Source organism: Trachemys scripta, chromosome 18, assembly GCF_013100865.1.
Source record: "Trachemys scripta elegans isolate TJP31775 chromosome 18, CAS_Tse_1.0, whole genome shotgun sequence".
Taxonomy (NCBI): Eukaryota; Metazoa; Chordata; order Testudines; family Emydidae; genus Trachemys; species Trachemys scripta.
The window spans coordinates 18318997-18334235 of record NC_048315.1 but is presented as its reverse complement, the minus strand read 5'-3'; the positions used below and the strand labels follow the sequence as shown (position 1 = coordinate 18334235).

At 40.9% G+C, this 15239-nt stretch overlaps 1 protein-coding gene across 8 annotated transcripts in view; it reads right to left on the bottom strand.

Moving 5' to 3' along the window:
* Positions 1-15239, bottom strand: part of CUX1 (cut like homeobox 1) — a 398007-nt gene that overhangs the window by 381821 nt on the left and 947 nt on the right. The window contains exon 1 of one of the 8 annotated variants that reach the window (XM_034752649.1): positions 13433-13796. The exons of the other annotated variants lie outside the window; for them this stretch is intronic. Within the exon in view, the coding sequence (XP_034608540.1) occupies positions 13433-13462 (30 nt within the window). The 5' untranslated portion in view covers positions 13463-13796. Of the gene's footprint in view, positions 1-13432; positions 13797-15239 lie in introns of those variants that run through there. 8 annotated transcript variants of the gene reach the window in all.

Below are 15239 nucleotides of genomic sequence, written 5' to 3'. Positions count from 1 at the left end.
GAGCTTCACAGATTACACTGTCATCCCCCACCCACACTCCTGAAATGCAGCAATTTTTGGGGGTGGGAAGGCCACAACAAAATGATACAGAGCACACTGTTCAACAGTGGGGAAAGGCGACATCGAATGACAAAGTGTAATTTTCTCAAGTCTTTAAAAACACTGCATTGACTAATTTTTAAGCATCTATCTCAATATTAAATTTAACTTAAAGATACTTTAATAGCTCTAGAGCTTTGTAACTACTCTTCAGTATTTACACGTCTTGACTTTCCAAGATTTCTAGAACAATTTTAACTACCAGGTGTTTTTTTAAATCCCATTTGATGTAGGTTTTCAGTTTCAATTTTAGACTTCAAACCCTATTTACAGGGCAGAAAATCCCAGATAGTGACATTAATAAAGTTTTATTTAGCATGCTGTAAGACATGACACATTAAAGGAGAGCCAACTGTTCTGAGGATATGCCAGAACATCTCTTAACTAGTATTTGATTTTATTTCAGTATTTGGAACACACACATTGACCACAACATAGTCTTGTGAGAAGTTTTAATCCTTCATGTTGCATTTAATATACTACTTTTATTATTTTTTTTTAAATTAAAGTTCTAAGATGTTTTACAGCATCAGGGAAAGGGAGGTATTTAGAAAGGTTGCTAGAAACAAATGAATATCAAAGGATAGGAGACAGAGCGTGGTAGTGTTACAACAGAATTTGTCAGTCGAGGACCAAGTGACGAGGCTTTCTACACATGCCAAACCTTGATAGCGAGGCTTTTTCCTTGGAATGCACAGAGAGAAATGAACAGTGTTTTATACATAGGATTCAACAGCATATGTCTGTGGAGCAACTTTACATGGTTCACATGCCAATCTAAAATAAATGAGGAAACAATGCCCAATCCTATTTGGTGCGGACAGCCTGAGGGAGAGCACTCAATACCTTGCAGTATTAAGCTCACTTGTTCTCATAAAAGTGTAGCTCCAGTAGGAGTGTACGTAGGGTCTAAAGGACATTTCTTCTACATTGATTTATTCTCTGAATGTTCTTCCATATCAGCCCAGATACATGGCATTTACATCCTCTTACAATGGTGAAGACAAGAAAATGCCATCCTCCTACAGTAGCACTCACCTTATACACAAGGGAGTATTAAATCACTGATTTCAGTCAGGAGATTTTCCTGGTAACAAACAATTGTTTTGAGATTATTCGAGCAGAAAATATGTTCACCTCAACAAATGAGTGGGCAATCATGGATGATAAAGGATAGATTAACTGAAGATGCCACATTAGCCAGTCACCCCTCTCCAGTATTCTGAGAATTGCAAGAGCAGAACCCAATGTCAAAAAAGTGGGTGAGCCTACTTTAAAAAAAAACTGAAATTTATAGCAATCACTTCCTGAAAGTGACACAACACAACTGACAATGCTGAAAGTGAATATATTCAGAACATTGATTTGTTTTCAAGGCATACTGTACAATTCTAGTGCTCACACAAAACCAGAGATTATGGTTCTAGGCCTGCAAGCGACTCCATATACAGGGAACTGCCCATATTAAAAACAAGACTGGGACCCAACTCTAAGCAGTCTAGGCAAAAATCTAACATTACTGGCGCCTTGCTTTTAAGAATGTTTACTGTTATCCCAATGCTGCAGATTAATAGCAGAAGAGCTATTTTCATAGCAGACATGCCAAACCCAACGTTTATTTCAATGCTATCAACATGAAAAAAAAAAATCAAGCAACATAAAAATAGATAAGTATTTTGCTGACAAAATTAACAGCTAAAGAAAGAGCATCTTTCAGATGACAGACAAATGGTACTTTATTTATATCTGAAAATAAAACATCTATTCATTTAAATACAGCAGAATCCTTTTTATGCAAGCCTCCATTATCCAGCTCTCCGTATTAACCAATGGCCCTGCCGCCCGGAGCTGACAGAATAGAGAGAGAAAGAGGATAGAAAACTCTTTGCCCATTCTTCTGGTTATCTGAATTTTTGATTATCCAACTTGGCCCCAATTAGATCAGATAAACCGGATTCCACTCTAACTTGATTCCAAAGTTACTTTGACATGCACGCATGTCAACTTAAACAATGAAAAATAAATTAAGTGTAGACACACAGACAAACCGTAAGTTTTAAATTTATTGAGCTGTTCTGGTCATGTTTATAGTCCCATACTAAATAACCAAAAGATAAGTTTAAATTTAGCAGGAACACAAGATAAAGTAACATGCTTAAAAGGGACCGGATAACTCAGTAGGACAGCTACTAAATGAATAGAGAGTTCAGAAAACTGGGTTCTATTCCCAACTCTGCCTTGAACTCTTGACAAAGGGCAACTCTTTCTAATCACAAATCCAATAAAGTGTTCAGAATACTCAAGTGCTTAAAGTTAGGCACATGCTTGAGTATTTTGTTGGATCAGGACCTTTGCTCTGTAAAATGGGGACACACCCACCCACCTTTGTAAAATCCACTGAAAGCTACAGGTGAGAAGTCCTATATATGATAAATGCAAAGTATTACTGTTTTGGGAACTGATAACAGGATATAGCACCTTTTCACCAGTCTAAATGTTTAAACATTATCACCTGATATTTCATCTAGTCCATTGACTGAATAGTTGAGTTGACAGTCAACCCAAATTTCTGACAGCACAGGTAGGTTATCTAAAAATCACATTCTGCACCCTTGTTACCAGTCCTGCCAGAGAGAGCATGGATATTCGGATCACAATAAGTAAACAGTAAGAAAGGAATGAAGGGTGCTGTGAAAAAGCTTCAGCCTACCATATTGAACTTGTTTTGTGAATAAAGGACTTCAGTCTCCAGCCATTAATCTAACACATTTCATATATGACCTTATGAGTGTACCACTGCCTTCTGCCAGATGGAGTATCAGACCTGCTTGAGTGCAGCCGTCTACAATCATTACAACCAGTAATAACTGGCTTGGATAGAAACCCTACAAACTACAGATAGCTAAACTGGTAGAAGTTCATCTGTTTTTAGAATGCAGAGCTGTTTGAGTCACATTACCTATGCATGTAGTTAGCTGCCTGCAGTTTCAAGTGGTGCAACCACAAACTGTTGCATACTAAATTCATCTTTTACATCACTGCAGACTTGTGTTGTATGTTTTGGGTGTGCTATCTACAATTCATGGAAAAAATCTAAAGAAAAACTTGATACACCAGACATCCTGCTCTCATATTACAAGCAACACTGAGTCGCATACTTTATTACTATATGTTTTTAAATAAGAGAGCATGTATATGACATTGTGTCATCTTCAGTGTTGATATCAAAATTTTATAACTGACTGCTAGCAAAAAAATGTTCTTACGGTGATTTGATACCAACGTCAAGATTTTTACTAGGATATACATAATAACTCAAGACTTTGCCACCTCCTAGTCACTTCAATAGACTTACTCCTATTTTTTTTTCTCATGATCCCATATGATGCTAGCAATAAGCTGAAAAACAGCCGTATTTTAAGAATACCATGTCATTTGCTGGGCTGTTTTTTCTATTTAAAAATATAAAGTTAATCCTAGAGAAAGGTGGCTGACAGCCCTGAAAACTAAAGCCCTGTTTATCCATACAAATACAGAAGTAAACAGTGACAATAAAGAATACTGAGCTATAACACAGAACCTTTCATCCATAGATGTCAAAGTGCTTCACAAAGGAGGGTCAATATCATTATCCCTATTTCACAGATGGAAATAAATGCAGAGAGGTGAAGCAAAATGCCTATGGTCACACAGGAGGTCAGTAGCAGAGCTATCAACAATCAAGAACAGGACTGAAACCCTCAACTCAATTCACAAAGTTATTACCATGTTGATGGCAGAAAAACTAAGGTTATGCTTACACTACAGTTTATGTCGGCAAAACATTTGTCGCTCAGGGGTCTGAATAGTCCACCAGCATAAGCGCTCATGTGGGCACTTATGTCAGTGGGAGAGCTTATGCTGCTCGCAGAGGTGATTTTTTTATGCCAACAGGAGAGGTCTTTCCCATCAGCATAGAGCGTCTTCACCAGACGCACTGCAGCAACACAGCTCTACTGGTACAGCTGCAGCACTGTATGTATAGATAATGACTGAGGCCAGGTCTATTTAGGCTGAATTTGAACCAATGAGATAGAGCTGAAAGACACCATGTGGTACTGTCTGTTCCCAAATCATTAATTCCAAAATATGATTTGTTCACACTTGGTCAATATCAGTGACCTGCTACTTTAAAGAAAATTATAGATTTATCTGACCAATCTGTAGTCCATATCTAAATATCCCTATACCAGTGTACATATCTGTATCTTTTTGATAAACATTTCTCAAATACCTAATACTACAAGTGGGGAAAGAGATGCGAGAAATAAAAATTTCTCTAGATATCAAAAAGGGAACAGCTTCTAATTGCACTTCACTCTATCCACACCTTTAAGCTTTTGCTTTAAATGTTCGGTATATTAAGAAGCCAAGATAACTTTCATTTATTAAGGTGAGGCCTATTTATAATATATCAACTTATTTTTTTTTAGACACTAAATCAGAGGCAAACACTTTTTGTTTAATAAAATGGGAGTGGGGAGAATGTTTTAATTACTACCAAAAAATTAAACACTGAATGACATTTTGTATGAGAAGTGTATCAAAACTTGTTAGTATAAACACTAACCTTAATACTAGAGATTAGCCAATCTACCATGGGTACTTCTAAATCATGCTGATATCTGAGATGGGACCTTTCCAGCAAGGTCCAACAGAGTAGCTTGGTGGTAATTCCTGCACACCACTCCATACCACACATCCAATGCAGCTGGTAAATACAGTGTAATACTGTACCTGGACATCCACCAGGAGACACTCTCATACTTCCCAGTTGCACTGGTTAATATGTATCAACAAATCTGGTGCTGGAGCAAGGGCGTCATCTCAACCTTCTACATCACTCACCGTTTCCTCCCACCCTATCAAAATCTGGAGTCTCGCTTTTCCCTTGTTTGCTGCACCTGTCCTTGCTTCCTACACGATTATGCCCTTTGTCTTCTGTTGGGCAATAACCACGAACTGAAACTGACCACTTCTCAGACTTCATAACTTGATACCAGGAGCAGGAAGAGTAACGTTGGCTCCATCTATACTAACAAAATTAACGTGGAGGGATCTAGTTGTACCATGGTGGTTCACCAACATGGTGCTATCTTTCTATGTAGTGCAAACTGTGTTTTAAAATGTATGAAGACCAGGGCATGATTATAAACAGTGTGTGTGTGTGTGTGTGTGTGTGTGGATGGCACCACACACACAGACACACACACAAGCAATCCATGTTTTAACAATATTTTAACTAGTTCCCTAGCACAGTTGTTTTCATAATACTCCAACTACATAAAAAGAATCAGGTCAGTTGCACAATGATGCTGCTGCAGCACTCTTACCAGTGAAATTGTTCCATTTGGAGCAGGAGAGTACCTTTTCTCATGGTTTATTTACAAAATGCCTACACCTGTTATACATATTCAGTGCTTCCAGAATGTGATAATTTGCATATTTAGTTTATATATTTTTTTAAAACCTTGCAGATTTGACCAGTGTATTTTAAATTAATCAAATGTAATCCAACAAGTGGATTTTAAAGTTACCTTTTAAAAGCAACAACAAATTGAGAGGCTCCACTACAATAAAGAGGGCAAATACAGGGCCAATAGTGATCAAACTAAAGCACCTACAAGGGAAAAGTTAAGGTTGGGTATTTTCCTCCTCCTCCTCAAGTGGGTAGAGATTGACAAAAGAGAGGGAGACAACTCCACACCCCAGGGTCCACCACAGCAAAACAATCACTAGTCAGACAGTGATGTGATGAGTCTCACATATGGTTAAGGCCTACACACTCTACAAATTAAGCTCTTCAAAGGACTACCTCTATTCATACTGCACCTAGCAAACTGGGTCCCCAATCCCAATCAGGGCTTCTGGGCATCAACATTAAAAAAAAAAGTGTTTATTTAAAATTACCCAACACATAAAAAAGCAAAGGGCTAGCTAGAATTAGACATAGTGCAGGGCTTGTACATTCCAACTTCCCCTATGCAACTGAAAACATACCTCAATTATAACAAAACCTTATTAACCCAGCCCTACACCAAGAGCGTTTACTTTTCCGAAGTGATTGAGGCACCAGAGTTGCAATTCAGGCAGATAATTAACAATCTTTAGTTTAAAAGTAGCCAGACTTCAAAACTAGGCCTTCTATAGTGCACTAGCTTTTCACAGATTTATCATGTCAACTGCCTTCTTTTACTTTAAAATATTTATACTGGGGAAAAGAGTATATTCTGCTAAATCACAATACAGAACTGACCAAGTAGTAATGGCATATAAAACATACAGCTCGAGATATCCAAGACCCTAGGCATCAGCAACACCAATGAATACTTGTTGATCTAACAAATTCTGCAAGCTGCACTTGTTTTCTACCAAATCCAAATATTATTTAAAGAATGGGAAGTTAAAGGGTTACTTTCAGATAGTTTAGGCCCAATGTTTAGGTTATTCTGTATTTACCACTATAAACTAACAATATTTATAAAAATGTAATGTTAATACAAATATTTAGTTCATTAGTTTCAAATTCAAAATACAGTTATTTGGATTTAGATGTTCTTCCATAGGGTGCGCAATCCAAAATATTTGAATACAAAATACTTATATGAGTAACATCCAGCAAGTAAAACAAACTAAAAACAAAAGCGAAAAGGACTAGTCCATATCATTGTCCAGCCAGAGGGGAGAAACAATAAGTAAATAAACAGTACATATGCTTCAAACTAAATGAGATTTTCTTTTAATTATTAAATTTTCATTATGGATTTTAATAATTTAAGATATTCTTCGATACATTAATAAAGAAGTTCAGTCTTCTCATCTTTTTTGTCAAGTTCAGGTCTCTCACCAACATCTAAGATCCTGCACAAGTCTTTCCCTGCGTTAGGGCTTTGGAGTGGAGCCCGGAGCAGCTCCGGAGCAGTGGAGCTGCAGGTTTTTGCCTGGAGCTGGAGTGGAGCCAGAGCACAGCTCCAAAGCCCTGCCTGTGTATGTGTCTGTTCTTGTTTCCTAGTCCTCCTGTCCTCTGCTAAACTTCCATTCAGCTTTTGTCCCCTCAACCTCATGATTTCTTCCAGGCTGCCACTGCATTTGGAACTCTCTCCATCTTCCTTCTGCACCAAAAATAAACCCTCCTTTCCTTCAATCACTCCTTAACAGCAGGTTTCAGAGTAGCAGCCGTGTTAGTCTGTATCCGCAAAAAGAAGAACAGGAGTACTTGTGGATGTTCCATTCTATATGCATCCGAAGAAGTGGGCTGTAGTCCACGAAAGCTTATGCTCTAATAAATTTGTTAGTCTCTAAGGTGCCACAAGTACTCCTGTTCTTTTTCCTTAACAGCACTTTTTCATGAAGCGTGTGTAGAACAGTCTCACAAAATAAATAAAACTTAAAATCTTAAAGAGCTACATTCAGGTTAACACTTATCTAGTCATCAGGTGTGTGTGTCCAAATTGTATTATCTGTTTTTGGAAGCAAGCTCTTTAGAAACTGGACCACAACTACAATTTCAAACTTCAGCATCAGAATAAAAAGAGCCTGATGTCAGTGGGAGCTGCAAGTGCTCATAAGCTTAAAAAAAAAATTTACTTTTATTTAGATGTTTAAGTATACATTTAGGTACCCAAACATGAAGATTCTGGCCCATGTCTTCCTCTAGATCCTGTAAAGAAGCTGTCTTTACAGTCATCCTCAGTTTGTTCAGACTGAGCCCTTAACTTCACACATTCATTCCACACCAATTTTCCTCTTACATTAACAAAAACAAACTGGCACATTCATCCTTTGTATTATTTCCCGGATAGTTAACTGGATGTTTTATTAAGAATGCTGATTTAAGAGTCATCTCATACAAATGTGATGAAGAGATCTTTTTCCTTCCACTGGCTACTCAACTGGTAACTAATTTTGTTCATCTTTGCAGTAATTAACTACATGTCGACTAAACAGAAACCCAGGCTGAAAGTTGTAGAATCTGCTTTGATGTTGCATCATTTGCATCATTACATTAAAATGTAATTGAGGTACAGCTAACAATGTAATAATGTTTAAAAGTGTATCTCCAAAAACAAATCAGTCTAATGACAGAAAGTTCCCTGAGCAGGCAGCGATCAGAGTTTGGGGTCCAAGCTTTGAACTGCACGCAGTTCAGAACATACAGTACTCAGACTGGAGAAACAAGAAAGGAGCATATCATGGCACACTCTAGTGTCCCTCTCCAACTGGCAGTAGGAAGAGTATCAAGTTCCAGAGGGAACTGCAGGTAACAGCCTTCCTTACCACAGTAAAAGGTAAACTCCCAGAAGTTCCCTCCCTTTCTTTACCGAATGGAATACATTAGCAACTGGAACCTGGAATACTGTAGGACAAACATATGGATCAAATTTATCAGCAGATTTTGCAAATTTACACTAAATTTAGAACAACATTGTATGTTAGAAGCAGACACCCTGGAACACTTTATTGGGAGTGTTACACAAAGTATGCAGTACCGCCACACTTATTGTTCACAGAGATAGGAGGATAGTTCATGCACGTTTTCCACTTATCTACAAATACATTTTCAACTATGGTTCATCATTGTTGTTTTCATTTATTATTTCTCTTTCACTCATGCCCAAAGGCTCAGATCAGAATCAGGCCCCTGGACAAACACAAGGGAAAACGTGGTACTTGCCCTGAAGAGGACCAAATTAGAAATCATTTCACTCTAAGGAAAACAAAAACAAAACAAAAACAGTAGATACAGTACATTTAAGAAAGTAGATTTCATATTTAGATTTGATTGAAAATACCCACAATAGTAACAACAGAAGCTTATCTTCCAAGTAAATCTTGCTAGATAGGGTGTGGCTTCCACTATTGATGCTGAGGAAGTTATCTGCAGCTATACAAGAAGGTATGTTGAGGTAACTGGAAATCTAGCCAAGTCCTTAAGCTATATTTAAGCTTAAGGTGGGGAAAAACAGCAAGCCAAAAGGAAAAGTTTCCAACTCTTCCCAGCATTCCATTTCCACTTGCCATAAGGCAACTTCAAATCATTTTCTTCTTAATAAAAGATCACTATGGCTGCTGCAACACTAAGTTGGTTTTTAAGCAATCTTTCCCTTTCAACAGCATTCCTTTCCCTAAAAGAAGTTATTTAGTGCTTAACCTGTCTACTTTAAGTTACATAGTGGCTAGTAAATAATTACCTTTGTCTACCACAGCTTAAGTCTCTAATTCACCCCTTTTGTAATAACTATTGTTACTTATTTGATGTATATTAATATACAAGGGCCAGTAATGTAGCCCTTGCTAAGGAAATTCCCAATACAAAGGGGAAAAGGAATGTGGATCTGATTCTGCATAATATATGCATTTGTTATCCAGTTCTGAACTCTGGTAAATACTTTTGTGTGTGACACAGTTTTTTAACTCCTTGTCCAACTGACCTCAACTGACCTCAAATGTGTCAGGAAAAATATTTACCTCAATCATAAATCAATTCTACTTATTTTGTGGTGGACATTCTTTTGTTTCTGGATTTGGGGAATGAGGAGAAGAGAGGATAGTTTCCCCCCCCCCCAAGGCAATGGAAGTTCAGTTATAACTATGGATCATTTATTACTGCTCCATAAATTATTCCACTAGGACCAAATCCTCAGTTCATTAGACAGGCTGAATGGCTGGTCTGCATGTTGTGCCTTTTTTTCCTGTTATAGGGAGGGGAGATATTTGCCACAGCCCCCCCCGTCCCCCCGTCCCCCCTCCCCTCCTTGGCAAACAGCAGCTAGCATTGACACATCCCATCTCTTTTGCCTCCACCCTCCCAGCAGGAAGATTCAACAAAGCAGAATTTTGTGAGACAGAAAGAGAGAAGATCCCCTACATCACATCCCCAAACTCTGCTTCTCACCCTGAAATAGAACCACAATGCTTTTATTGAGTCAGGTACCTCCATGATCATGCAGAATTGGATGGAATCTAGTTATAAACCTTGGCACATCTTCTCTTGACACATGCATAATTCCCATCACTGATAATATAGCAAGGAGATGTTCCCTCACCCCACCTTCAGGACAGAAACTATAAATTCAACTGTGACTTGGGAAAAGAAAATTATCTCTAGATCCACTTTGATTTAACAGAAATAAAGTGGACAGCTATAAGCAAAGAGTCTTGTGTTTTGGTACAATCAGGTTCAGCTACAGGATGTCAAGAATTCCCCTTGCTTCCAATTAGATGCTTCAATATTTAAACCATTCATTACTATTTAGAAATCAGTTTTTCTTTTGTGAATGGGCCTACCTTGAAACAATCAATCAATGGCAACAAACAGATAATGCTCCCTCTTAACCCTAACCATATGCTGTAAATACCTTGACACAAGACAAAAGTATACAGACAAGATTTGGCTTTAAGTTTAAATTCCCTGGTTTGTTAATACAAGCCAAGCAGTTTTATTTTAAAAGATTTGTGTGTGCGTGCGCATGGGGGTTTTTTTTGTTGTTTTTTTTTTTTTTTTTAAATAAAATGCACCTCTGCTTTGAAAAGTGACACCTGATCGTATTGAGTTTCTATGTTTATCTTAATGTTTCCACATCAAATTTGTTCAGTTTACAAATAACAATCTCTAGTTTTTCTGTTTGTCAGATCTCAGGTTGAGTTTGCAGGACTATCAAGCTGGGTTTATTCTCGCCCTCATATTTCATTACTGAAGTAATAAAGATACTGCTGGACAAGTTATACCCTTAGTTACATTTATTCAAGCCTATTAGCCATGCATCTTAAGGAGGATTTTATGCTACAGCCACAGGAGCATAACACATTGTTTGATGGGCAAATTGCTTAATAATCCATCAAGATTATAAATAAACCAAGAACACAAGACTTCAAGTAGAGTCCGACTCTTCCATTGTAACCTTTATCCTGCTGTACATGAAGATGACTAAGATCACATGACTGTTTTCAGACCAGGAGTTGTTGCTGCAACTCTTCAGAGCAACAGTACAGCACTCCACCAAGCATCCATCTAGGTATTTAATCCATGCTCATCACAATGATAGCCAAGCGCTTCCAAAAATCTGTCTGCACAACACACTGACTTATTTGGCAGCAGCTGTCAAATATGGTTCCTCCCTCAATCATGGTTAAATCCAGTTTGGCAAATGGTGTACAGGTCATGCCAAACCATTTGGCAGCAGCTGTCAAATATGGTTCCTCCCTCACTCATAGAATCATAGAAGATCAGGATTGGAAGAGACCTCAGGAGGTCTAGTCCATGGTTAAACCCAGTTTGGCAAGTGGTCCAGAGGTGCTGCCAAACCATTTTCAACACCTGATTCAGGAACCATGATTGGCCTCTATTAGGAAAAAGGGTTGAACTTGGTGCCTGGCTGAACCATTTTAAACAATCTCAACAGCAAGTGGAGGGAGGGCTCATGTTTGACACCTGTCAAACCTTACAGTTTCTGTTTCCAATATATTCAAGTGGTAAGTAAAACCTTTATTGTTTAATCCAAGCTTTCTTGGATGGTTTAGGCCTGCCTCCGAGTGCTGAAGTCTCTCCACTGAGAATCAAAAGAAATTTAGTGAAAGGAGAAATGAATAAGACAAAAAAGTCAGAGCTAATAGTGTTCTTGGCTGTGTATTTTAATTAACACAGATACAATCTTGACTGCAGTATTTAAACACCCACTGCTTTACATTATAGTGCAGGTCGAGGGTTAGTAACAGTAAACATGGCTCCCCTAACAATTGAGACGGGGCGGTTACCACTAGATAGTATGTGTGCCTGGTTTTGTCCCTTACTTCCATCAACAGAGTCTCACTTGAGCACCTTACAAGTTTCCCAGCAAAAAGGTGGGTGGAGCAATAATTTGGAACTGATGCAGCCTTGTAGCTGGTTTCAAACAACAGCCAGAGCTGGAGAAGCTCTTCACAGAGCACAGGTGGGACTGTGTTACTTGTAAGATGCATGGAATCTCCCACTTGAGTCAGGCAATGAAAGTGCAGACAGAACAACATTTGATTTATGCAGTTCCCAGTTGGTTGAACACCCCACTACAAATGCCAGAAAAACTCCTTGTACAGAAAATACTGTCAGAGGTATTGCTTTATCCTCAGGATGGAGTAATTTATTCCTTCCCCATCATGCAGATTGGGGAGGAGGTAGAGAAATAAAGATATCTGAAATCAAAAATAACAGTTCTGTGCATGAGTAAATGGCTTGTCTGAATGTACTCTCCACCTCTTTGGTCACGCCAAAACTCTCTGTGGCCAGAAATTGCACAAAGTTTATTACATACAGATTCCTCAGTGATTTAACTGATGGGCACACAACCTAGATCCATACAGTTCACATATAGTATGTATAAAGTTATCAAGTAAGTAGTGACTAAGGCTTTGGTGCTCAAATATAAACTCCAACTCATTATTGCCAGGATGCTTCAAAGGGAAGTCTAGCACTGCTAAAGTCAGATTGTCACATTTAGACTACCATACACAAGATTAAAGTTTACACATTCATACTCCATAACGGGTTTTACAGTATGCACAGGAATTAAATTATAGTAAAAGTGAGTTATTTTTACTAAAAACAGAATAGACCAATCTCTCACAATGCAATTTGGCTGTGTTCATTACATTCTAGAATTTGATTTACATGATAGCTACTTTTAGAGTAATATGCTTTAATCAATAAACATTTGTTGCAGCTTTATTTTCTTTACAAAAATTTATTTTAGATACCTTTCTACGGTGTTAAGTGTAACACCGTAAGAAAAATCACATTAGGAGTGCTGAGTTTTCAATTCTAAGGAAGTACAATTGCACATATACATATGCAAAAGCAAGCATTTACAATTAAGGTTGTCAGACCTTGTTTAAATACATATTAATCTAAACCATTGTATTTGATACAATCCTACATCTGGCTCTCATTTTCTGTATTCCTGTAGGTATTCTGGGTCAGTATTAAGAATCCTTTCAAGTTAGGAAAGTTCAGCCAAATCTACCTTAATCCAAAAATCTTTAAAAAACAGAATTAAAACAAGAAGTTACTTTCTTGCCACCCCTAATCCATTTGAAAGTCAGAGGGCACCAGCCACCCACTATAGATACATAGCACTTTCCGTTTTTCAAAGTAGTAAGTGCCCAGTGCTGTTCATCCATTAACTAATTAACCCTCTCAACAGCCCCGAAAGGCAGATCATTATCCCTGCACAGACCCCTAAGGCAGATTGTTTTAGTCCCATATTCTTACACTTTTAATTTCTTTCTAAAACATAAACCCATCCTGACAGCATCCTCTCACCTTTAACTTGACTGCAGCTATGCCAAACATCAATGTAACATATTTCCGGCTCCTTTCAGGCTGCCTGCTCTCTAAGCTCCCACATGGGCACTTGCTGAATACAGACTCCTCAGTGGGGGCGAGGGGTGGGTAGCAAAAGCTTTCTAGCCAATTTATTTAAACTCCACGCGTTTCAGGATTTAAAGAGGCAGGACACAATATTCCTGCACCAATCAACTACAGTACGATAAAGCTACATGTTGCAATGCTGTTAATCGGCAGGGAAATCTCCGACTAATCGCCCCCCCCCCCCTTCGTATACATGAGCTATTATAATTAAGTAGTGAATCTTGAATCTCATCAAGGCATACACCCAAAAGGTAAAGGAAAGCTGCAGAGCAAGTACTTTTTCTTGAAAGGACAGGAGTCCTAAGCGCTATGAGCAGCCACGTTAAAACAGCAACACAACGCATGTGTCAGGTCCTAGACAGAAGGGAGACGGTGTTCACGCCGTGTGGTTACAGCAGGAGGAAATGCCCGTCAGCCCCAGAGACACGCACACGGAGATAAGCTCAGAATATACCATACCCCCCTCCACACACACACAGGACGTCTCCCCGACACACTTCCCACTCCCCAGAAGTTCAACCCTCCGAAGCCGGCAGGAGCCAACTTCCATCAGACTCTTCGCTCCCACCTCCACCTCCAGCATGGAAACTAACGCGCTACATACGCCACAATATGTACAACGCTGTCTGCTTACACCCCAGCAGATGCCCCGCTCAGCCGCCAGTGCCAGCCCAAGCCCCCGCAGGACCCAGAGCCCCCCGAGCCCCAGCCAGAATCGGACCTTACAATCCCCAGGGCCAGCCTGCAGGAGCCGGTCCGCGCAGCGCCCTCCCCCAATACAGACACCCCCTGTGCCAGCTTGAGCCCAACCAGGACCCGGCCCTCAGGGCTGTCTCCTTTCCGACCTCCGGGCCAGCCGGACCCAAGCCCCAGCAGGACCCGAACCTGAGCGCCGCTCCCCACTGCTACTCGGAGCGCCAGCAGGCCCCGGAGCTCAGATCCCCCCCTGCCAGCCCGAACCGGACCCCACCAGGACCCCACGCCAGATCACCCCGTGCCAACCCCGGCAGGCCAGCACAGCCCTCTCCGCACGCCCTCCGCCCGCGGCCCGAACCCGCCAGCAAATTCAAACCCACCCGGGGAGGGAGGGGGGGAGGAAGGTCCAGCCATGGATGCCGAGATGTAAACAAACCCGGGGCAGGCAGGGGGGCTCGGGGGGGTGGCGGACCCTAGGGGACGGCTGGCCGGACTCTCCCTGCCGGGGGGAGCCCTGGGGAAGGAGCGCGAGAGCGAGCGGAGGGGAGCTGGCAGGCCGCCCCCCGCACTGGGGTCCCCTGCCCCGGCTGTGGAGGGAGCCAGCCGGGGGAAGCGGCTGCCTGAGCGGCGGCAGCGGGGAAGGCGAGTGGCTCGGGCTGCTTTAAAAGCGCCGAGCGCTGGCACCACAGCGCCCCCAGCCCCAGCCGCTCAGAGGCTGCAGCCTGCGCCCGGCCGGCTGCCTGCGCCCCACACAAAGTCCCAGCACTCAATAAACTTTCCCCGGCTCCCAGAAATAAAGGGGAGCGGGGGCTGCCCCCCGCCCGGCCGCCCTCGGCCCCGCACGGCCCCGCCGGGGGGCTGGCCCGGGACAGGGCGAGCGGCGGCTCCGGCGGCGGCGGCTCCGGCGCCATCTTGGGCTGATCGATGAATTGAACAAAGAGGATCAATTTCTGATAAAGCCAGTTATCAATGGGGAGAGCGGGGCCGGGCCGCGCGGGGGGCT